Raw genomic sequence first — 24,667 nt, 5'->3', positions numbered from 1 at the left:
TTTCTTTTATCAACCGGCTTCGGATTCGCTGATTCCGTAAACCAAACAGCAGCTGATTTCGCAATCCATTTTGCAGATAATCTCCAAAACCACAATATTTCGCATCCCGTAGAAACCGCCGGTATGTACTCCGCCACGGTTTCGCCTTCTCACTGCATCCGTTGGCGAAATTTCCTCAGCTCCATCATCCCCAGCGGTTCCGGATCGAAATACTGTTCCAGCAACATAACTATAGACACTATAGGTTCCATAGATGAGCTGAGGCGAAGGCGAGTGTAGCCAAACGAACTGTCAGTTAGTGTAGCCAAACGAGCATGACGTCACTATTGCAACCCAAACAATGCAGCGTGTGACGTCAAATTCGTGTGAAAAAGTGGAAAAACACACTTAATCGAAATAACTCAACCGTGCCTGCGCTCGTCTATGGAACCTATAGTGTCTATAAACATAACTATCTCGGCACCCGTCTATCTTAAGGCACATCAGGTTGCAGATGATCATAAAGTACGTTGTAGGTCTCAATTCCCATAAAGTGAAGCAGCACCCGAATAGAATGAAATTACAGTACCCCCCGGTAATCCGACAAATGTATGGCCGGATTATCGGGTTTGCTCTCGCTAATCCGACAGTCAACCTCATGACGACGATGCGTTGACGTTTCTCCATGTTTACACAAGTGATTGAACTGATTTGGTAACTTTCGTACTATCGTGAAAAGTTTTTGTAAAAGGTATTTTTATTCGTTGACTTGTAATTCAATTATATCAATATATCAATATTACCTTTACAGGAATCATGGAAAAGCAAACACCGGTTCAATCCAAGCGGAAGCACACCACTTTGTCGTTGAATAAGAAGCTCGAAATAATAGAATCAATAGAGAAGCGCGGTGAAAAAATCGAAATTTTGGCTAGATCCTACGGCGTTGGAAGGAGCACAATTTATGACATCAAGGATCAAGTGCTCTTCAGATAAGCTGAGCGCTTCAGGGCTTAAAACCAGGCGTACCACGAAGCTGGCACTCTACCCACAGATGGAGGAAGCTTTGTTTATCTGGGTACTGCAACAACGTTTGCAGCAGAACGTTATCACACCCGACGTAGTGAAAACAAAAGCAGAATTTTTTTTCGCGCATCTACAGGATCCATCCGAAAAGTTTACGGCTTCCAACGGATGGTACAATCGTTTTCGTGCTCGACATGGACTAAAGATGATTTCCCTCTCCGGCGAAAGAGCGTCCGCGGATATAGCAGCATTCGAGAATTTCCGTGAACTGTTTTCAGATCTCGTTGCGACACTAGATCTGTCTCCCTCGCAAATATATAATGCCGACGAATCCGCTTTGTTTTTGAAGCTTCTACCAAATCGCACAATCGCTCTGCAAGATGAAGATATTGCTGCCGGTCGGAAAGTAATTAAAAATCGTTGTACTTTCATGCCATGTGCAAACAGCGATGGAACGCATAAGCTACCACTGATGTTCCTGGGAACAGCGGAAAATCCCAGATGCCTGCCACGTGATAAATCTCAATTGCCTGTGTATTACAAACACAGTAAGAAAGCCTGGACTAATAGATCGCTTTTTAACGAGTGGTTTCACACGCAGTTTGTTCCGTTGGTTCAAGCGTTTTCGATCCAACAAGGTATTGAACCAAAAGCATTACTCCTATTGGATAACTGTACGGCTCATCACGAGGGATCAAAAGCGTTGGAATCAGAAGACGGGTTGATCAGTGTCGTGTTTCTTCCTCCAAATTGTACCTCTGAGGGACAACCTATGGATCAAGGAGTAATCAATGCGATCAAAAAAAGGTATAAGAAAAAGCTTTTGTTGAATGTGGTCTTGGCAGCCGATGAATTCTCGGTAGATGACCGTTTGAAAAAGATATCACTGGCGGAATCGATTGAGTGGGTGGCAGAGGCTTGGGATGAAGTTTCTGCATGTACAATTTCTAATTCTTGGAAGAAATTGAATAAGAACGATCGTAAGGAGGAACCACCACCGAATGATCTGAACGATTCGATCCCTCTCAACACTCTTGTGAAATCAATTGGGAAGTTGAGTAATTCAGTGTATACGGAGGAGGAAATCAGATGCTGGGAAGACGATTGGGTAAGAGATGCATCCGGTAATTTGGTTACAGGTGATAACTGTATTTATACGGATCTCGAAATAATCGAGTATGTTAACGGAACAGAAAATAAGGAAAATGAGAATAATGACGAAACTATGGAAGAAGAGTGGTTGGAAGAACCCGAGCCAGTCACTGATTTCCAGCGTGCAATTGGGTCAGTTGATTTTCTTATCCAATATTTGGATAAGGAGAATATGTTATCGGAAGTTGCTAAGCTTCGTTTTACGAAGAATAAGTTAATGGAACATGAGTATAACAAACGATATTGAGTGTCGTCAGTATGATCGTTGAATTTATAACATTTGTTTTATTGAATAAAGTTCTCTTCTAATTACAAATTTAAAATCTGATGTGATTTATTTTTTACTTTGTACGAAACAAAAAACTATGCCAAGTTAAATTATTTTTAATCCGGAAAATTCCGAATTAGCGAGATCCGGACTAACGAGTCGTCGGATTAGAGAGGTCCGGATAAGCGGGGGGATACTGTATACAACGATTTTTCTAGTTATCGTTTTTTGATTATAGAAAATTATAATTGTTTTACGGAATCATCTAAAATACTGTACGTTAATTATAGCATAAATGATATTTACGATATACCTTATAATATTTTGGTTTTGGATGATACATTGAATGGGTTGATAAGTATCGTTACCATTCAAAAACATCAACTTTTGCATGTATTTTCGCAAAGCAATTTTACCATGAATCATTGATTTATCTTCATTTTTGTCTCATGTGATCATTCGGGTTTTGATTATATTCAACAGAGACGATAAATAGTAAGATTCTTCAATTATTCAGCTGTTAATCCGAATTAAACGATGTACGATAATCTTTCAATTATACGATTAGGGTCAGTGGCGTAGCCAGAAAATTGTTCTGGGGGGGGTTTTCTGAACAATTTTTTTTTTCAAAAAAAAATTTGTTCTAAAAGTTTGTCTCTGGGGGGTTTTATGCCCAAAATCACCCCTGTGGCTACGCCACTGATTAGGTATTAAAATATGTATAATATTATTTAACAAATTTCGGTAGGATAGTATTTTGTTCTTTCCTCAGTTTATAATAAAATAAGTTACCACTAAAAAATTTCTGTAATATTTAATTTATTGCTCAATAACCTTCTCAAAACATGTTTTGCCACAGTCGCCATCATTATCAAACGCGGGAAACTGGATGCATGAGCTGCGTTTGCAGAATCTCTCCCGTATAGACGTCCACTCAACAGTTTTATCTGTAAATTATGTTGAAAGATATTAAAAGGTGGTGATGGCGCCTTCCATATGCATTATGATGTATACGCATAAGGTGCGAATTGAAGCTTCACACCATATGTTAGGCTCGATGATTATTTGGCGTCCTTTCAATACTGCTTGTACGCACTATTTTATTGTCAATCCAGTTGAAAACCGGAATTGGGGATAGCGAAGTTGGATTTTGTCACAATCCGTACACACTCAGTTTTTATTTCTGCAGCTCAGCAAAATCTGCACAGCCGTGCGCCTGCAAAATAAATAACTGATATTCTGGCAAAAATTGCGTTTGTTAGCTGATTTTCGGCAAATTATTTGCTGATTATCAGCATTTTTGACAGAAATCTCGGCAAAAACATGTTTGCTGGGGCACGGCTGTGCGATTCTCGGTAAAAGTTCAACATTTTGCTGAGATCCCGGTAAAAAAAATTAAGGGTGTACGTTAAACCTGACTTCGGAAGTGGTGCGCTGTTTTCATATCCCGAAGCGCTATTCAGCGCACCACTTCCGAAGTTAGGTTTAACGTACGGATTATGAGAAACTCCAACTTCGCTAGCCCCCAATTTTGGGTTTCAACTGGATTCAGTTTAACACTGCGTAAACGAAGCGTTGACAATACGCTACGTGGGCATCTGCTCACTATTGTTATGTGCCAAATGATAAATGCTATGTATAACGCAGAGTTCACACGCATTTTTGCATTCTGTTTTACTGGAAATAAGCTTTCTAAAAAAAATGATACGTGGAAACATAAATGAAGGTATTCATCCTTATTCAATACGAAGTTATTATACAAAAATGCGTTTAGGGTCAGCCGATTAATACCTGTTCTTAACACTTTAGTTTTGAGACACATTAAAGGAGGGCCATCACAGAAGAATATTAGTGTAATTACCTTTGGAAGTATATCCGCTGAGTCCGATTTGCTGAATCTTCTAGCACTATAAAGAAGGAGGCGTTTTCTCGTGTAGGAAGGAAGGAAATGGATGATTCTGGAAACAAACAGAAATGGGAGAAACAAGAATAGATTTATTTAACATTTTATCTTGCATTTTATATAAGAAATTTTTGACTTTTATGTGTAAAAATCTATCCAAATTATATCATGTATGATTTTTTTCTTATAAGAATATTTTTAATTTCTCATTCCACGTATCTTTATTATAAGATGTACAATCTGTCAATAATTTGGTATGATCAGGACGGTAAAAAGAATAATCATATGATTGCACGTGTATCGTACAGCTAATGATGATTATAAAATACATATAATATTAAGTATTCAGCATACGATTTATTTCTATGCGGGCACACTCTTCCTCTTTGACCTTGCAATGCCGAAAAACGATCGTTAAAATTGTTTCACCCAGCGATTTGTTTTTATCAAATGGCTCGCTTTTGACGGAATCTGAGTAAAATTTTCGTGGAAAAAAGAGACGGCAACACAATTTTACTCAGTCACTGAGTAGTTGAAAGTTAGCGTGAAGGAAACGAAGTCAAATTCGTTATTAGCGAAATTTAAAATCGATGAAGAGAAAACGATCAATACACTCACGCCCTTATGTTTCTTAGCGCAAGAGATGAAAAAGTTTTTTTTTCCTAATTCCTGATCATAATACCTGTAAACCAGGTTCGCCTTTTAGTGATAAAACGGCCTACTTTTCCATACCAACGAAATGGGCGCCTTAATGAACATTATGTAACTCAAATGAGTTGCATGAAATCCATTATAGCACTCATTTGGGTGCTGTAATGAAAAACCAACATCAGAACAGTATTTACATGACTACACTCTGAGGAAAATCTATGCTAACTGCGTTTCTCCTGGTTGACCCCACGTTCGTTTACGTGCAGTTTAAACTCGATTAGTATAACCTCCGCATCCTCAGCGTGTAGCGATTAAATCTTGCATAGATTACTTTTATAAAAGTAATTACTTTTTTCAAAGTAAAATCTTTAAAAATATGAAAAATGATTTGTTTGTATGTTATTACAGGTTTGGTCTATTTCTGAGTGTACATTTTGCTGAATTAGCTTGGGTAAGTGCTCAAATAGTGTATTCTCTCTTCCCGTAATAAATAAAATAGTTTGATGAACATATGACATCAAAATTTTCCAAAAGCAAGTTCATCTATCGCTTCATGGCTTGTCGAGCTATCTAATTTGGCACGATAACATGGAATCTGATTGTTCTCTGCAGCACCACAATTCATTGGCAAGAATGAAAAAAAAATAGCGTATGCAACTTGTTGCAAACCTCGATATTTTCAGCACTCGTAGGGGAGGAGGTTCGGTTGTGGGCACCCTTTTGTGTTTGGTCCATAACTTTGGCCCTGGTTGATCTTATGTCGACATTTGCATAGCAATCGAAAGCTGAACTTATAACCTTACTACTAGCAAATAAATTAATATGATTTCATCGATTTAGAAAAAAATATTGACAATTTAGAAAATTTGACATTTTTGGACATTTTCATTTCGTGGTTCGGTTGTGGGCACCCTTGAAAACTTAGCTAAAAATAAAGAAGCATGAATAAAAACCACCAAAATTTAAAGACAAAGAAATACTTTATTCATTCTAAAAGCCAGGAGTCGCTAAAAAACTCAAATCAATTCACCTAGCAGTGATGATGCCTCCCTCGGTGCATTAAGGAGGATGTTGAAAAAAATCACATAAGAAAGGTCTAAAATAGCACTTTAGGTAAATGGGTTTCAATTTTTCATTGATTTACTTTTTATTGGTATGCATCACAGTCAAAAAAATCCTGATTAATCACCCTAACGGCAATAGTGCCTTTCTCGCTTATTACAAAAAAAAATATTTTGGCCATAAATTTTGATCCCAAAGTCCGATTTTTTTAATTTTCAATAGGAAACAACGGAAAAGCAACTCGAATGCAACTTGTTGCAAGCAAATCGGTCAACGCTTTGTTCCAAAAAGTGTGTGTATAATAACTAGACATGCCCAAAGAACAAAAACATTACTTGTCATAAGACGAGTTAATACAATCCCATTGAATTCCACCACTTAATTGTATCTTGACAGATACGTATTTCGACCTCAACAGTAAGGCCGTCATCAGTGACTTGTACTTGACTCGACTTAAGTGGTGGAATTGTATTAATTCGTCTTGTGTCAAGTGAAGACACTAAAAAGCTCAAAATAATTTTCTTATCAAAAATATTAAATAAACTCATTATTTCGAACAATTATGTCAAACTGATTATAAAAACTGCCTTAAAAAGTTATTAAAAATAGGTTAAGGGACAAGTAAAACGTTATTGAATGATTTATCAATAAAATGGAGGTGCCCATAACCGAACCAATAAAGGTGCCCACAACCGAATTTCGCAGTCTTTTTGGAACGAGAAGAAAAAAAAATTCGCGCTCAAATTTTGATAGCAATCGACATTGAACCTCAAAATAGAAACTTTCGTGTTGTTTTTCTTGTACGAAAAATTTATTTGTTTCTAGTTCAAAGTAGAGATGTCCATCCGGTTTGATATTGAGCACAAAACATCATGCTATTATAGCAAACAAATGACGGTTATCAGAATGACAGCATCTCTTATCTGTCAAAAGATACATAGGGGTGTCCATAACCGAACGGTGCCCACAACCGAACCTCCTCCCCTAGTATTTATCAAACTCGGCAAGCCTCGTTGGATAAACGTACAACTCGTGCTGAAAAAAGTCATCTTTTTGCAACTAGTTGCACAAACTACTATCCGAAAAACAGCTTCTTTTCAATTCCACTATCTGGCCCAAACTGAAACGGGTTAATCCAGGGTTCGAAAAACTGATTCAATCTGAGGAGCTCTTTGGATGTTCACCCACGAACTTTTTCAGCGAGAAATTGCTCTTCAAACAAAATACTCTGAAGAACAATAAACATTTTTCGCTCATTTTGTTTGCCGCGAAAAGTTTGTTTGCTAGTTTCCATAGGATCAATATATATCAGTATGCAATTAGTGAACTGGATGATCGAAATTCCTAAGAAGTTGCACCTTAAAAATCTTAGATCGATTATTCCACCAACAGCGTTATTTACGCAGTTGCGTGTTTTCAAGCGACAATCGGCGGGTGGTGTACATACATACTAATATAGTTCCAGAGAAACCTAGAATACAACTTCAATTTTCGAAGCCAAAATATTCCCTTAATAAAAAAGTTTATTTTCGGTGAACTTGAACTCGTATGCATTACGAATCTATTATCACCTGAGAATTATCACCATTCTGTCACCGGTTCATTCTTTGTTTTCGCGAGAATCTCAGAATGAATCCCATCAAGGCGCGGCGGGCGGCATGGCAATGCTACAAAACAACAACAGAGCGGCTAATTTAAATTGGATAAACATTCTCACGAGAAAGCGCGAGAGGAAATCTCCCTCAGAACGAATGCTTCTGAACCGGCGCACTGTTGATGGGGAGCAGCGGTTTTGTGAACCTGCTGGGAAGCCGCGGCCTTCGGTGGAGTTCAGTCTACTCTCGCGTTTTGGCAGAACCGGTTGATCGGTTTGGGTGGTTCTCGCGTTTCGTCTACGTTGCTGGGTGGCGAACATGTGTTGAAGAAGTGGAGCAGCAGCAAGGCACAGTAACGGGGAGGCCAATCTAAATTGTCATTTGTTTTCAATTTATGAGCATTTCGTGCAGTATTGGAAAGAAGTTTTCGCTGGTATTCGGTGCTGGATTAGTTCGAACAGCATTCTTTGTTCAAGAACTTGTGCTAAGCGACGGTAAGTTGAATGAATGCGTCGCAAAAAAAGGGGGAGTTGCATTCTGGTCGGCCGGCCGAAGAAAATATGTGAATGAGTCAATAAAACAGGTTGAACACACGATGATGGGCAGAACATTAAGCCGTCTGAGGAAAGCGGGACTTTGAAAAGGTGATCGAAAGCCAAACCGGAAAAGATTACAAATTCTCCCTGCTGACGACGGCGTTATTAGTTTTCAACCTGTAGGGAGTGTGTTGAAGTGTGTCGTGCAGCGAATATAAATAAACCTAGCATTTTTTTGGATACAGGCTCTATGAATCTGGTTGAAGTGGGTGCCTTTCTTTCGAATCTTATTTGGCGGTGAGAGCTACAATCATAAAATCGATTGTTTGCCCCTGGTGGTAAACGGTTTGAGTTGAACGTCATTCCAGATGGTGAGTGATTCAAGTAAATATCGATCGATGGAGATTTGCACAGCTGACGTCATGGAACGATCTCATAGAAGATAACAAACAAACATGATATGATCGTGGTCGCGATATGCATGTGATGTGATGTGTAATGATGCTCAACTCAAGATAATTTCGCCGGATGACTGGAGGCCTGTCTTACTAAAATAAAATTAAGCTGAAAAATAGAGTGCGGCACAAAATACAAATGTTGGAAAATAATATTGCTTATAAACTGTGAAAGTGAAATCAGAATCAGTGAACAAGTTTGAATTCATGGTAATCATGTTAAAGATATGAAACTTGGAGCACCCTAATGTTGATTGTTGTTGTTTGGCTTCCATAATAAAAAGGGCACTGTCGTTTGACTCGCTGGATGCCTAATTGACCTCTATTAATCGATGAACATTGTTTTGCAGGAGTGGCCGCGCAGGAACGCAGCAGCAAAAAATGAGTCTCGATGAGACGGTACAAGTGATCATACCATTGGTGAAAACCATCAGCAGTTTATCTTTTCGAAATCTCAACTACACGGTCAACCAGAATGGGAAGAAGCAACAGCTGTTGAAGAATATTTCTGGTACGTTCCGTTCCGGGCGACTGACTGCAATTATGGGCCCTTCCGGTGCGGGGAAGTCTTCGCTGATGAACGCACTGAGCGGTTTCAAGTTAGTTCAATCACCTCCCCATTTTGACATTATTATTCAATCGTTTGCCTTTCTTAGAACCGAGAACATCACGGGCCATATCCTAATTAATAACGAAGTCGTAGAACGTCACAGGTATCGACGGTTGATTGCGTACAACACTCAGGACGTGCCACTCCTTCAGAACATAACCGTTCAGGAAACACTTCACTACGCGGCAGATCTCAAACTGTCATCCAATGTCACCCGAATACACAAAACCAAAATTGTAAACGACATAATCGCCCTGCTGGGATTGGCCAAGTGCGCCCACAATCAGGCACGGGTGCTTTCCGGTGGGGAACGAAAGCGACTATCGATCGGGCTGGAACTGGTATCGAATCCGAAGATTATGTTCTTCGACGAACCCACCAGCGGACTGGACAGTGAATCGGCGTTTCAGGTGGTATCGTACATGAAGGATCTGGCCAAGCAGGGCCGGTGTGTGGTTAGTGTGATCCATCAGCCAAGCTCCGAACTGCTAGAGCTGTTTGACGATATCTATGTGGTGGCGGATGGACGGTGCATGTACCAAGGGTCGTTGGAGGACATGATCGGGACGTTGGCTGGAGCCGGGTTTGAGTGTCCGCAATATTACAATCGGGCTGATTTCGGTGAGTAGAAAGGTGTACTTCTTAAAAAAAGTTATGTTTTTTTTCCCCAAGTTCGTTTATTTGGTAGGCTTAGGCGTGTATAACACTTTACGGAGCCACGTTTCTTTGTGATATATCTTATTATTAAATTAGTAAGACAGGAAAATAAGCCAACGTACTCGTGGTGACTCGAAGTTAGGTTTACAATGTTTAAGGATGGATGGGGATTAGGATTCGGGAATCAGGGAATCATCATAATCAAGGAATTTCAGCAGCTCATCCGGTCATTTGGCGTCGGGGACGATGTGGTGTGTCGTCGTGCTCGAAAAATGGTTCGCATGGGAGCATCTTCCGGACGGCCAGAGCTACGGCGCTCTAAAGTTATGTTTTTACATTGAACAACGTCATAAACGAAAGTACTGGATGTAAATCCTGAATCTAAAATTTGGAGACCGATACAAAAATTTTAAGATATTGAACGCTGATAGCGCCTTTATTTTTCAATGGATTTTTGAGAATTAATAGCTTTGCTACGCTTCAGTAACTTAAAATAAAAAAAACCCAGATTAATCCACCTAGCGGTGATGGTGCCTTTCTCGTTCGTTCAAAAGGTTTGAAAAAATCTCAAATAACATATGTGGATTGGTCTTATTTTTCATATTTGTTTATATGCATAAAAAAATTCTCGCCAAACGCAATTTGTTGCAAACAAATCGGATGAGCTTAAGAGCAAAAAATGGCATTTCATTTTGTAGTTTTAAAATTAGTATTTTCGCCATAACTTTTGACCCAATGAATCGCCTGCTTTGAGCGTACTTACAGCGGCACACTAGGAGTTAACTTCCTGAAACCAGTATGGCGAAAGGCATCTAATGTTCGATTTCTCAAAATTAATCACCTTCATCGAAAACATATTTGGTAGGCGTAGTAGTGGACACCTTCCTACATAACCGGTACCAAATAGTTTTTCATAAAAAGTTCCTAATTTTGAGAAAACCCGCCTTAGATGTCTTTCGCCATACAAATTTCTGGCGGTTAACTCATGCTGGCTATTTTGGGCATATACTATACTGCCGCCATAACTTTCGATCCCATAGTAGGATCTGGCCAGTTTCAGATAGGAAACAATGGGACAGGATTCTGCGTCGAATGCAACTTGTTGCGAGCAAATCGGTTGAGGATAAGGGCCCGAAAAATGAGTGACATTTTTTACGCGGTTTTTTCGTATGAATTTGTATTTTGGCCATAACTTCTGATCCCATAGTCCGATCTGGCCAATTTCAAATAAGAAACATAGGGACAGGATTCTGCGTCGAATGCAACTTGTTGCGAGCAAATCGGTTAAGTATATGTGCCCGAAAAATGAGTGACATTTTTTACGCGATTTTTTCGTTTGAATTTGTATTTTGGCCATAACTTTCGATCCCATAGTTCGATCTGGCCAATTTCAAACAAGAAACAATGGGACAGGATTCTGCGTCGAATGCAACTTGTTGTGAGCAAATCGGTTGAGGATAAGTGCCCGAAAAATGAGTGACATTTTTTACGCGATTTTTTCGTATGAATTTGTATTTTGGCCTTAACTTCTGATCCCATAGTTCGATCTGGCCAATTTCAAATAGGAAACAATGGGATAGAATTCTGCGTCGAATGCAACTTGTTGTGAACAAATCGGTTGAGGATAAATGCTTAAAAAGTGAGTGACGTTTTTACGCGATTTTTCGTATGAATTTGTATTTTGGCCATAACTTCTGATCCCATAGTTCGATCTGGCCAATTTCAAATAGGAAACAATGGGAGAGGATTCTGCGTCGAATGCAACTTGTAGCGAGCAAATCGGTTGAGGTTAAGTGCCCGAAAATGAGTGACATTTTTGAATAGTTTTGCTCACACACACACACACACACACACACACGCACACACACACACACACACACACACACACACACACACACACACACACACACACACACACACACACACACACAGACATCACCTCAATTCGTCGAACTGAGTCGATTGGTATATAACACTATGGGTCTCCGGGCCTTCTATAAAAGTTTGTTTTTGAGCGATCATATAGCCTTTACCGTATACTTAGTATACGAGAAAGGCAAAAAGGGTAGTTTGGCCATAACTTCCGATCCCATAGTCCGACCTGGTCAATTTTCAATAGGAAACAATGGGAAAAAATTCTGCGTCGAATGCAATTTGTTGCGAGCAAATCGGTTGAGGATAAGTGCCTGAAAAATGAGTGACATTTACTACGCGATTTTTACGTAAAAATTTGTATTCTGGCCATAACTTCCGATCCCAGAGTCAAATCTGGCCAATTTCAAATAGGAAACAATGGGACAGGATTCTGCGTCGAATGCAACTTGTTGCGAGCAAATCGGTTGAGAATAAGTGCCCGAAAAATGAGTGACATTTTTTACGCGATGTTTTTGTTTGAATTTGTATTTTGGCCATAACTATCGATCCCATAGTCCGATCTGATTTCAACAGGAAATAATGGGGCAAGATTCAGCATCGAATGCAACCTGTTGCGATTTTTTCGTATGAATTTGTATTTTGGCCATAACTCTCGATCCCATAGTCCGATCTGGCCAATTTCAAATAGGAAACAATGGGACAGGATCCTGCGTCGAATGCAATTCGTTGCGAGCAAATCGGTTGAGGATAAGTGCCTGAAAAATGAGTAACATTTTTTGCGCGATTTTTACTTATAAATTTGTATTTTGGCCATAGCTTCCGATCCCATAGTCCGACCTGGCCAATTTCCAATAGGAAACAATGGGAAAGGATTCTGCGTCGAATGCAATTTGTTGCGAGCAAATCGGTTGAGGATAAGTGCCCGAAAAATGAGTGACATTTTTTGCGCGATTTTTACGTATAAATTTGTATTTTGGCCATAGCTTCCGATCCCATAGTCCGACCTGGCCAATTTCCAATAGGAAACAACGAGACAGGATTCTGCGTCGAATGCAATTCGTTGCGAGCAAATCGGTTGAGGATAAGTGCCCGAAAAATGAGTGACATTTTTTACGCGATTTTTACTTATAAATTTGTATTTTGGCCATAACTTCCGATCCCATAGTCCGACCTAGCCAATTTCCAATAGGAAACAATGGGAAAGGATTGTGCGTCGAATGCAATTTGTTGCGGGCCAATCGATTGAGGATAAGTGCCCGAAAATGGAGTGACTTTCTTAACGCGACTTTTACGTATAAATTTGTATTTTGACCATAACTTCCGATCCCATAGTCCGACCTGGCCAATTTCCAATAGGAAACAATGGGAAAGGATTCTGCGTCGAATGCAATTTGTTGCGAGCAAATCGGTTGAGGATAAGTGCCTGAAAAATGAGTGACATTTTTTGCGTCGTTTTGTGCACACACACACACACACACACACACACACACACACACAGACATCACCTCAATTCGTCGAACTGAGTCGATTGGTATATAACACTATGGGTCTCCGAGCCTTCTATAAAAAGTTTGTTTTTGGAGCGATCATATAGCCTTTACCGTATACTTAGTATACGAGAAAGGCAAAACTCGCAAATTTACCAAACAGCATCTATTTTGGGTTGCTATCGGGCATTCTTGCAACATTCAATGCCATCGTACCCTTCCGGTTTTGTCACCTTCTGGAGATTGAGCTCACCGTAGAGTTATGTGATCTTGTGGTTAATTCTTCACCGCTACACATCGCTCTCTTGTACTCCTTTGTAGTGGAACACTGGTCTTATGAACGTCAAGGCGTCAAGTCTTACAAGGCTGGAAGTATCAAAAGGAAAGTATCAGAAAGCTGAAATATTTCGAAGGGTTGAAATTGGTGGATGATTGAATTCCAAGCGTACGATGAAGTACATATTGATGGGTGAATAGTGAATAAATAATGAAGAAAAAGAATGAAAAAAAAATGAAGAACATAAAATAAAAATAAAGAATGAAGAAAAAGATTAAATGCCAAGGAATAAGGAATACAGAAACAAGAATTAAGAAATAGGGACTAAGAATAAAGTATTTAGGTGTTAGGATTTAGGCATTAGGAAATGGGAACCAGGAACTTGAATTGGGAATTAGGAATCAGGAATTAGGAGCTAGGAGCTAGGATTTAGGAATTAAGAAGTGAGAACTAGGGATAAGGAATTAGGATTTAGATATTGGGTATAAGAAGTTATGATTTAGGAATTAGGAAGTGGGAACTAGGAATAAGGAATTAGGAGTTCTTCTTCTTCTTCTTATTGGCATTACATCCCCACACTGGGACAGAGCCGCCTCGCAGCTTAGTGTTCATTAAGCACTTCCACAGTTATTAACTGCGAGGTTTCTAAGCCAGGTTACCATTTTTGCATTCGTATATCATGAGGCTAACACGATGATATTGATACATTTATGCTCAGGGAAGTCGAGACAATTTCCAATCCGAAAATTGCCTAGACCGGCACCGGGAATCGAACCCAGCCACCCTCAGCATGGTCTTGCTTTGTAGCCGCGCTTACTGCACGGAGATGGGAACCAAGAATTTGAATTAGGAGTTAGGAATTGGGAAATGGGAACTAGAAATTTGGAGCTGTGAGTTAGAAATTATGAATTAGGAAAAAGGAATAAGAATTTAAGAATTATAAATTGGGAATAAGGAAATAGAAATTGGGAATTAGGAGTAAGAAGTTTGAGATTTAAAAAGTTGGAACTAGGAAAGGAATTAATAATTATGATTCAGGAGTGAGTTAGAAGCTAGGATTTAGGATTTAGAAAATGGTAACCAGGAATATGGAATAATGAATTGAGAATTATGAGTTAGGATTTATTATTTAGGAATGAGGAAGTGTGAACTAGGAATAATGAATTGGAAATCAGGTTCTAATAGATAGGAGTTAGAATTTAGGAATTAGGAAGCGGGAATAAGGAATTGGAAGTAAAGGAATCAGGAATTAGGAATTGGGAATTGGAAAATAGAAATTAAGAACTAGGAAAAAATGTTCAAAGCTCTTTTTAGTGGAATGTCTAAAGTTCAGTACTCCCCATTTCCATTTCCATTCTCCAAATCGAGTCAAGTACAAGACAATGAAATCGACCTTACAGTTGAAGTCGAAATACGTATCTGCAAAGATAACAAAACGTAGTGGAATTAAATGGAGAGTACTAAACTCGTCTTAGACGATTGAAGAATTAGGAGTTAGGAGCTAAGATTTAGGAATTAGGAATGGGGTACTAGGAATTATGAATTGGGAATTGGAAGTAAGGAGCTGCGAATTAGGAATTAGGTATTAGGAATTACGAATAAGGAGTTGGGATTTAGGAATTAGGAAGCGGAAACTAGGAATTATGAATTGGGAATAATTAATCAGGAATTAGGAATTGGGAATTAGGGGTCAAGGATTATGTGTATGAAGAAGTTGTAGAGGAGTAGTAGTAGTAGTAGTTGTAGTAGAAACTAGGAGTTGGCAATTGGGATTCAGGAGTTAGAATTTATGATTGAGAACTAGGAATTATTTATTGGTAATTAGGCCGTTACAAATATTTAATTAACTTTTTGTCCTACTGGTCTCCGAAAGGTCAAAGGGGGGATAATAAAAAATAAATATTAAAATGAAAAAAAAAAAAACTCCTCGGATTTTAAAGAATGTTTTGAAAATCCTCAAAATTATTCGAATTTTATATTGTGCCCCTTCAAAATATTATTTTTGGCAAAAAAAACCGTCAAAATTTGACAAAATAGATTTTAAATATTTGTATCGGCCTTAGGAATCAAGAATTAGATTTGAGAATAAGGAATCAGGAATTAAAAATTGAGAATCAGAAGTCGGGAATTAGAAATTAGGAATAAGGGGTTAGGAGCTAGGATTTAGGAATTAGGTATTAGGAGTTTGATTGGAAACTGAGTATTATCAATAATCAGGAATTAGGAATTGGGAAAGGATTATGAGTTAGGAATTCTGATTTTGGAAGTTGGAGCTAGGAGTTGGAAATTGGAATTTAGGAGTTAGGATTTAGGATTGGGAGCAAGGAATTAGGAATTAAGAACAGGAATTTGGAATTATGAATTGAGAATAAGGGGTCAAAGATTATGAGTTAGGAATAATTCCTAGGAAGTTGGAACTAGGAGTTGGGAATTGGGATTTGGGAGTTAAAAATTTTGGATTGGGAACTAGGAATTATTAATTGGTAATTAGGAAGCAAGAATTAGGAATTTGGATTTGCGAATCAAGATTTTTTTGTCTTTATTAGCGAGACTATCAGCCCTAGGCTGCTGGCTCCTCTCGTGAATCAGGAATTCAGAATGAGGAATCAGCAATTAGAAATTAGGAATAAAGGAGTTAGGAGCTAGGATTTAGGAATTAGGGGGTGGGAATTAGAAATTAGGAGTAGAGATTTAGGATTCGGAACTTGGAATTGGGAATTGGGAATTAGGGGTCAAGGATTATGAGTTAGGAATTATGATTTAGGAAGTTGAAGCTAGAAGTTGGGAATTGGGATTTAGGGCTTATGATTAGGAATTGGAAATTAGGAACCAAGAATTAGGAATTTGAAATTGGGAATAAGGTATTGAGAATAAGGAATCAGAAATAAAAAAATGAGAATTATGAATTGGAAGTTAGGAGCTAGGAAGTGGGAACTAGGAATTGGGAATTATTAATTGGGAGTTTGGAGTTAGGAATTACGAATTAAGAATCAGGTTTTGAGAATTAGGAGTTAGGATTTATGAATAAGGAAGTGGAAACTAGGAATTAGGAATAATAAATCAGGAATTAGGAATTTGGAATTGAGAATTAGAAATTAAGAAATAAGAAATAATAAAAAAAGAATAAAGAATAATGAGTAAATAATAGAGAGTAAAAAAAATTAGGCAAAGAGAAAAACGTTGAAAGGAGGAAGGTTGATGAAGATTGAAGGAGGGAAAATGGAAGAAGAAGGAAGAAAGAAGGACTAAAAAGGAAGAAAGTAAAACGCAAATGAATGATGGAAGACGAAAGATGAAAGCATAAGCTTCCTCCTTAGAAAGAAAAAGAAAGAAGGAAAAACGAAGAAGAACGAAGGAAAAAAGAAGATGGAAGAAGAAAGAAATTAGGAAGACAGAAGAAGGAAGAAAAAATATGGATGAATAAAGAAGAACAAAGAAGAGGGAAGAAGAAAAAAGAACGATGGAACAAAGGACTAGTAAGAAGTAAGAGAATAGAAGGAAGAAAGAAGAAGAAAAAACCAAGTAGGAAGAGTCAAGAAGGAAGAAACAAGAACGAAGAAGAATCAAAGAAAAGGAAAAAGAAGGAATAAAAATCATGGAAGAAGAAAAAAAAACAAGGAAGATTAAAGAATAAAAAGTGGGAGTTTTTTTGGCAAGAATCAAAAACTAAATGCAAGGACCACGAACAATAAATAAAGTTTTGTTCCTTTCTATGTTACCTTCATATTTCTAATTCTGTACGGACAATAAAAATTATAATTCGATATCAATATTGACAGACAACAAAAGGAGTCTCAAAAATATTTCGTTTGTTCTCTGCTAACGTCAAATGTAAATTATTTTATCGATATCGAGTATCAACTTTTTGTTATTTCGGCTTGATGTAAGATTTTCACTTAGCTTTCCACCTACCGCTTCCCGACCAACTTTGGTGGAGATCGCCGGGTTTGTGCGACAGTGGGATACTGATGTATCTCTTATGGAAGCAGCATACAAAACAGCGGTGGTTTGTGAAATTTATTTCGCTGGATGCAATACAGGAGTCGTTAATGAAGAATCATGGACAGCGAAAATTTCCGGATAATTATCTCAAGTAGTTTCTTGTGGAGTACGGGGAAGTGGATTCTGTGGTCCGGGAAAAATTCCCGCCAAACGTAGGTCTGGACCATATGTACACCGGCGTGAGAGGCGTGTACATCGATGTAAAAAAGGAAATCCCCTCGTCGTTGGAAGTGTCAAATTGGACAGGAAAGGTATTCTACCAGAATTTGCGTAACAAATGTTTCATGTGCCGAGCGGAAGGTCACCGGAAGGATGCATGTCCATAAAGGAAAAAAATGAACGATCAATCGGAAAGAAAGAGGCGAATATACCGCCGGAAATAAGTATAAAGACAAGCATGATTTTCATACATTTTCATCATGATTGAGGATCGATACCTCGATTCGTAAAGCGATTCGATTTGGCTGAAATTTTACTAGGCACCTGTTTTTAACTTGAACTTTCGATCTTTGAGTAAATGGTATACATCTCTGTTGATTTTGACCTCAAAATCTGGAAATAATTATAGAGACACCACTTTTTTATATGGAGCTCTATACAACGGAACTGTCTTTATAATTATTTCCAACAGAAACGCGTATAACCAGAATATATGCAGAAATGTAACTATCATTGAATAAAAATTCAAGTCATTTTAGGCTTGTTGGCAAAAAATCAGCCCAATCGAATCGCTAAGAATCGAGATATTGACTCCCCAAAATGGCCATTTTGTATGGAAACCGAGCTTGTCCTTATACTTATTTCCACCAGTGTATGGCAACGCAAGGTGGGGAACGGAAATCGTACTCCGGTGTCGTTATCGGATTTGATGCAGTAACACGTCAAACATCATCGGAAGCAGCGCAGAACGACGTAATTGAAGTGGCTGGATTGGAATACCGATTCAACTGAACGGATGGAACCATTTGAAATTCCCAATTTAATGGTGGAACGCGAGAAACTAGCAGAAACTATGAGCTTCAAGAATAATACAGATCGGATCTGGTTCGTGAAGAAGGGAATCATGAGCTACACGGACTCCTACAGGAAAATGAGAGAGGAAGAGGATAAAAAGCAACTAGCGCAGTCTACGAGTCAGCGACGGGATCGTTTGGTTACTGAAGGATCAATGGACGGATCTCTACCAAAGAAGACCTCTCGCAGAAATGTTTCTGAAACTTCTTCGGAATAATTAATCCTACTATTTTTAATGTTTTTGGCTCCGTAGAGTTTATTATTAAACATCTGAGCCTCATAAATAAACAAATCTGTATAAAAAAAAAATTGCACTTTTTCATCCGTTCGCGTTAAGCCTCATGAGTTTTCAACATTATGTGGTTCAGCTTTATGAGGAAGTCCTCATAACACTGCTTTCCATGCGGACTCGGTTTCCATCCACTAGCATGTATGTACTTTGTTTATGCGTTCGGATCTCTGCATGATAACCTCTAGCGCAATATTAAACACCTTGTCGTAGTCCTTACAGGGATTGAAGTCTTCGGCCGGATTCTTCATATAATTTTGCACACCATTCACGCCAAAGTGATGCAAGAACCGTGTGTGTATGGTTCGAAGTCGGTTTAAGACTGGGAATCATGTCGATGAGGTCACTTTAATTTCCCTCAATCGTAGGTAACCAGACGTGACAGCTATCCAGGAATTTATACAGTTTTTTTTGGATGGGCTTCTTTATACAGTTTTCGACATCACCCTGCGGGACGGATGTCGTAAAACTTTGGCCCTTATGTTCGTCTTCTATGAGAAGATTCGCCTTGATGTTACCAGGCACCCCGCTGAGAGCATGTTCGCTACGATGCCTTGGATCGAGTGCTTAGGCTGATTGCTCTGAAGTGCGGAGATGACGCTGGCAGAGTCTGGAAAAACCAGGATGGATTTCCTTTTCCTGGACGGGTAGATGGCGGCAATGAAAGTCGCGGCTGCTTCGATCAAGAAGACCCTGCACAATCCCGGAAGGCTGTCTAAGACAGTGAAATCGCTGCTGGTGACCCCAATGCCGACTTCACGGGTCGAGACCGACTCATTCGTAAACCTGTGTTCTTGGTTGTGAACATCTCTGTTAAAAAGCTCAGCTACCGAGTACCAACCTTCTATTAACCACGAAATTGTCACTCCTGCAAAAGATGCAAGCTAGGGAGCTATTTATAATGACTGAAGAGGAGTGCCAGTCTCTCGCTCCATACCAGTGGACTCGCGCAACTGGGGAGAGTCCGATGCCGGCCATCGTGCGCAGTATCTGGTCCCTTTCAGTGAGGAGATGAATTCTGCGCCAAACGAGGCGGCTTTGCGACATATGGCTGCCAGATGGCGAAAAGGCAAGATGCTTACCTCAGTACATGCTGGTTCTAATGGTGTTGAGGGTAACAATCCTAAGTTGGCTCGAACTTAGGAATTGGAACTGGACATTCACAGCATTTTTTTTTTTTAAGATTTGGCATGCAGTGAAGTTCTGGTTTTCAAGCAGCCGTCAACGAAGCCGGTAACATCCCACTACTATAGATAGTAGAATCTATAGATGAGCGAAAGCATGGCTGAGTCGATTTTTTTGCCCGTGCACACGCGCACATGACGTCACAGCCCTTAACGTTTGCATTGAAATCGTGACGTCATGGTCGTTTTCCCTTATGTCCACGTTTGACAGTTCGTTTGGAGACAGAGGATTTATCTTCGCTCATCTATATATTCCACTATCTATACCCACTACCCATTCACTATTGGTGACAGACGGCGACATCTGACATCTGGTGACATCTGGGATATCACTTTGTAGACGGCTGGATGGAGATCGCTCGAAAGATCTCACATTCCAGCATAGTGTCTTTCTTGTAGATGGAGCCTACGACCCCTTCCTTCCGTCCCTCCGGTAGCTGTTACCCTGATTCTAACTCTCAGTCCGTGTAGACAAGTGGCCAATCTTTAAGAGTCTAGTTTCAATACCATGATTATCAATAACTGGCGTAGTCTTCTCCTTAGTTGTCTTGACCTTCACTGCCTGTACTTTCAGTGCCATTCAAGTGTTCCTCAAAGTACTGCTTCCATCTTTCAATCACCACATGTTCGTCAGTTAAAACTGCACATCTCGGATCGGAGTATGAAGCCTTTGCGGAAAATGGTTGCGCTTCTGATAAAACTTGTGTGTTTCTTGAGAACGCTCCTGAAAGAGGCTAGTCTGTTGTCTGCCTCTCCGAATGCAGCATCCCACGTTCTGCATGGTACATGACTTAATTGGGATCTTTTTTAATGAAAATTATGTGGCTTCAACGCAATATTGCGATTTAGTTTTTGGTCGATTATGCCACAGATAACAGATATTTAAACAAAAACAAATTTTATTGAAAATTTTGTGTAAATTTTTTAATTGATATACGTTGACTCACTACCGCCATCTACTCAACTGATTGTGGAAGTATATACGGACGCAACTAATTAACGACCATCGAACGCAGCCAATACGTTTGAAAGCATCGTTTTGGCTGCGTCTTACACTGAAATGATCGTCGCGCCATCTCCAAATGATTGCCAATTGTATTCCTAATGTTGAATACATTTGAATCAACGGTTGCAGATGTTTACACACGTATCGGATACCAGCCTCAATATCTGTTATCTGTGATGATGTTAAGGCAAAGTCTTATTTTTCTATTGGCACGCATTAGTCGAATCCTGCATTTAAAACTTAGGGCTGTCCATATACCACGCGGACAGTTTACGGGGAAGAAGAAGTATGATAAATGTCAACGGTACACACAATTTTTAAAAATTTATATGAACAAATGTCCACGCTGGGAGAGGGGAGTATCAAAAACAGACCAAAATCTTTCCACGTGGTATATGGACAGCCCCTTACAACTCACATACATATGAGCTTTTCGTGTGTAATAACTATCAATCACTTTTCCAGCTATGAAAGTGGCATCTACCATCAACACGGATCCAGATAAAATCAATCCGCTTCTGAAACAGATGGAATCCGCCAGCAGTGACCAAATGAATGGTGAGTAAAGTTCCCCCATCAGGAAATGAGAGCGAATCTTTGTGGCGAAATTCTCCCACTCGCGCCTGAAAATATGCAACCTGAACAGCATTTATACTGCAATTCGTCACGAACGGCTCCTTTTCCAATTGCAGGGTTCCACGACGAGCTGAACGACGGCGACCAGCTACTGAACGAATCTAGTCGACGGGGTTCGAGTCCCCAGTATCCGATATCGCAGTTGCGCCAGTTTTGGATTCTGACCCGACGAACGGCCCTGGGCACGTTCCGCAATCTCACGCTGACCCGGTTGCGATTTCTCGGGCATGTGCTGTTCGGTCTGATTGTGGGTTCGGTGTTTTACAACGTTGGAAATAACGGCGCCAAAGTGCTGGCCAATATTAGCTGTTTAATTATGATTCTGATGTTCATAATGTTCTCCAACGCAATGACTGTGGTACTTACTTGTAAGTTTATTCAAATGAAGCGTGAATTTTACAATTGTAACGTAATAATCATTAATTTTAATTTACAGTCCCGCTGGAAATGGCGGTATTTGTGCGAGAGCACAAAAGCAACTGCTACTCGGTGGCTGCGTACTTCTTTTCGAAACTTGCGGCCGATTTTCCGTTGATGCTAGCCAGTGTGACATGCTGCCAGGTGATTGTTTACTATCTGAGCGGGCAGTTGGACGAAACCCAGCGGATAGTGATGTTCTGGGGCCATTTGCGGACTGATGGGATGGACGGCGCAAATGTACGGAATGGTGGCCGGGTGCATATGTCCAGTGGATGTGAGCGTTTGTGGTTCCCAGCACGATAGTTCCGATGGTGCTGTTTTCGGGATTTTTCATTCGATACGGGGAGCTGTTGGACGTGTTTAAACCGCTGACGTACGTGTCGCAGTTCCGATATGGATTCGAAGGGCTGGCGTTGGCTACGTACGGATTCAATCGGACGGAGATTGCATGCGAAGATATGTTTTGCTACTACAGGAAAAGTAAAAAAGTGTTAGAGCTGTTAGAAATTCAAAACAGTAACTATTGGTACGATGTGGCGGGACTCGGTGTATGGATTGTAGTATTGCATCTGTTATTGTATGTTAGTTTAAAATTAAGACTTAGGTGGACTCAATAGAAATAAGGAAAAGTTGAAACGGTGCTTCCAAATTTTATTTAGATACATAAAATTCAAGTCAATTCAAGGTCTGATTCGAATAGATGAATCTGTTACTAACGTTACCTCATAGTCTGCGTAGGTCTCTAGTTTTAAGCTAGCACAAACTGCCTTGTACTTCACACGTACTAACAAAATATGTGACCAATTAAATCCGAATCTGGTGAATTCAGTTTTCGGTAAGATGAGTAATAAAGAACAAAAACTTCGTGGACTTTGAATTGTTTACATCCGAATGATACTGCATATTGTATTCAAATCATGGCATACCTACCCTCATCATGCTAATTACTCACTCTCGAAAGCATTGTGGAAAATCCCTGCCTTTAAAATGGATGAATAAACAAATTCGATACAGTGATAAGCGCACAACAAACAACCTCATTTATACAAGTGTTTTCGTGCTTATTCAGGATCTAATTCCAAAACATTACACAGGTGCATATGAGTAATGAACGATGAAGTAATATCAGGGACATACCGTGCACGCACCCAACTTTGCGCAGCTCCTAACTTTGCGCATTTTGCGGTTATTTTTGTGATAGAATGCGTTTAAATTGAATTTCGAAATATAATTATAACTTGTCAGCACAATATACATGTTATCATAACAGTGCATGCATTTTTCCGCTGTTAAATGACACATTTTTCATTTTAATAGCCTAAACTTGTACTGAAAACAGTGAAAATGACCAAAATGGCGTGTTCTTAGCACGAATGACAAGTGACGGTCTACCCGAAAAACTGTATTTTTGTAAATTATTACATATCCTTGCTGACAAATGATTACACATGGACCCAATAATTATAATATTGTTGAAGCCATCTCATGAGAATTTGGTTTGTTTTTTTCTTTTTTCGTTCAAAAATATGATGCGCAATGTTAGGAACAATTTTTCGATACAGTGTACCTAATTTTGCGCACGACTCGTATTTCTTCGATATTTTCAACATTTATGAAATATCTCGTCGGAATAGGGTTTACGCAAAAAAGAACTTTTGTTAGCTGTGGTCAATGTACATAAATGAGGCTGTACATACACCAACAGACGTGAAAACATACTAAGTATGTCGAATCATAAGAAAATAATGCTGGGCATCCTCATATTTTCAAATATGCTCAAATATGCCTACAAATGTAATGAACATGAATTGTAATAGTAGTATTAGCTGAAAAAATAAAATTTGGATGAAAAATTGTATGATAGGCGCTTGCTTCGTGCTGGAAATTTTCCAAGTTATGTGCGCAAAGTTAGGCATATGATAAGGGTCTGCATTGAAGTACAATTTACTATTTATTTCAAATTTTTGTACCAAATTTAGTTCTCAAACAATAATATGATAATAATACTACAGCATGGAAACTATTTCAGGCAAATAGCTACTTTCTGTAAGTTGTACGAGTTGATTCAATTTTACATTTCCTTAACTGCGCAAAGTATGGTGCGTGCACGGTACAGTGTGGTTCGAGCACAATAAACTTATCTACGTTTCCGACTATTACCACGCACTTAGAAAAGGAAAGATACACATGTCTGTCTTAAATGAAACAGCTTAATCCGTATGATAAACCATCAGAAAATTTACATTATGACTGAACACTTTGAATTAGTAACGACCAACCCGATTGAGAGAGTACCTGTAATATAGTTTCTCTACATAAGAACGGATACTTGATAGAATGGGGAATAATCATCATATTCATAACTGACAAATAACCGTACCTGTCACGCTTGTACAATCAATAAGAATGGATTCTTATTTCCCTACATGTTACTTTGAAAGACCGAGGAATCCCAAGTTTACGTGAGGCAAGACGTGAGGTGAACATTTGACATCATCTTGGAAGGTAATTCGATTTCCAATCTTTTGTGAATATCATCTGCGGATACGCAACAATTCAATCTCGTGTGGACAACAAAACACG

General features: G+C 39.2%; 2 protein-coding genes across 2 annotated transcripts; both read left to right on the top strand.

Annotated features, from left to right (window-relative positions):
* Positions 1-1,210: 1,210 nt before the first annotated feature.
* LOC134203934 (jerky protein homolog-like) lies at positions 1,211-2,404 on the top strand. Its single transcript, XM_062678771.1, has one exon. It carries the CDS (start codon positions 1,211-1,213, stop codon positions 2,402-2,404), a length of 1,194 nt encoding a protein of 397 aa, XP_062534755.1.
* Positions 2,405-8,650: 6,246 nt separating this feature from the next.
* Positions 8,651-22,954, top strand: LOC134203950 (ATP-binding cassette sub-family G member 4-like). The gene is given in 8 exon segments (XM_062678788.1): positions 8,651-8,837; positions 8,978-9,226; positions 9,284-9,858; positions 21,494-21,586; positions 21,721-22,032; positions 22,101-22,285; positions 22,287-22,363; positions 22,365-22,954. Coding segments are annotated over 7 exon segments (1,797 nt in total). The 5' UTR covers positions 8,651-8,837; positions 8,978-9,008; the 3' UTR covers positions 22,702-22,954.
* Positions 22,955-24,667: the final 1,713 nt, after the last annotated feature.

Source organism: Armigeres subalbatus, unplaced genomic scaffold (genome assembly GCF_024139115.2).
Source record: "Armigeres subalbatus isolate Guangzhou_Male unplaced genomic scaffold, GZ_Asu_2 Contig297, whole genome shotgun sequence".
Taxonomy (NCBI): domain Eukaryota; kingdom Metazoa; phylum Arthropoda; class Insecta; order Diptera; family Culicidae; genus Armigeres; species Armigeres subalbatus.
This window is presented reverse-complemented; position numbering and strand designations above follow the sequence as displayed.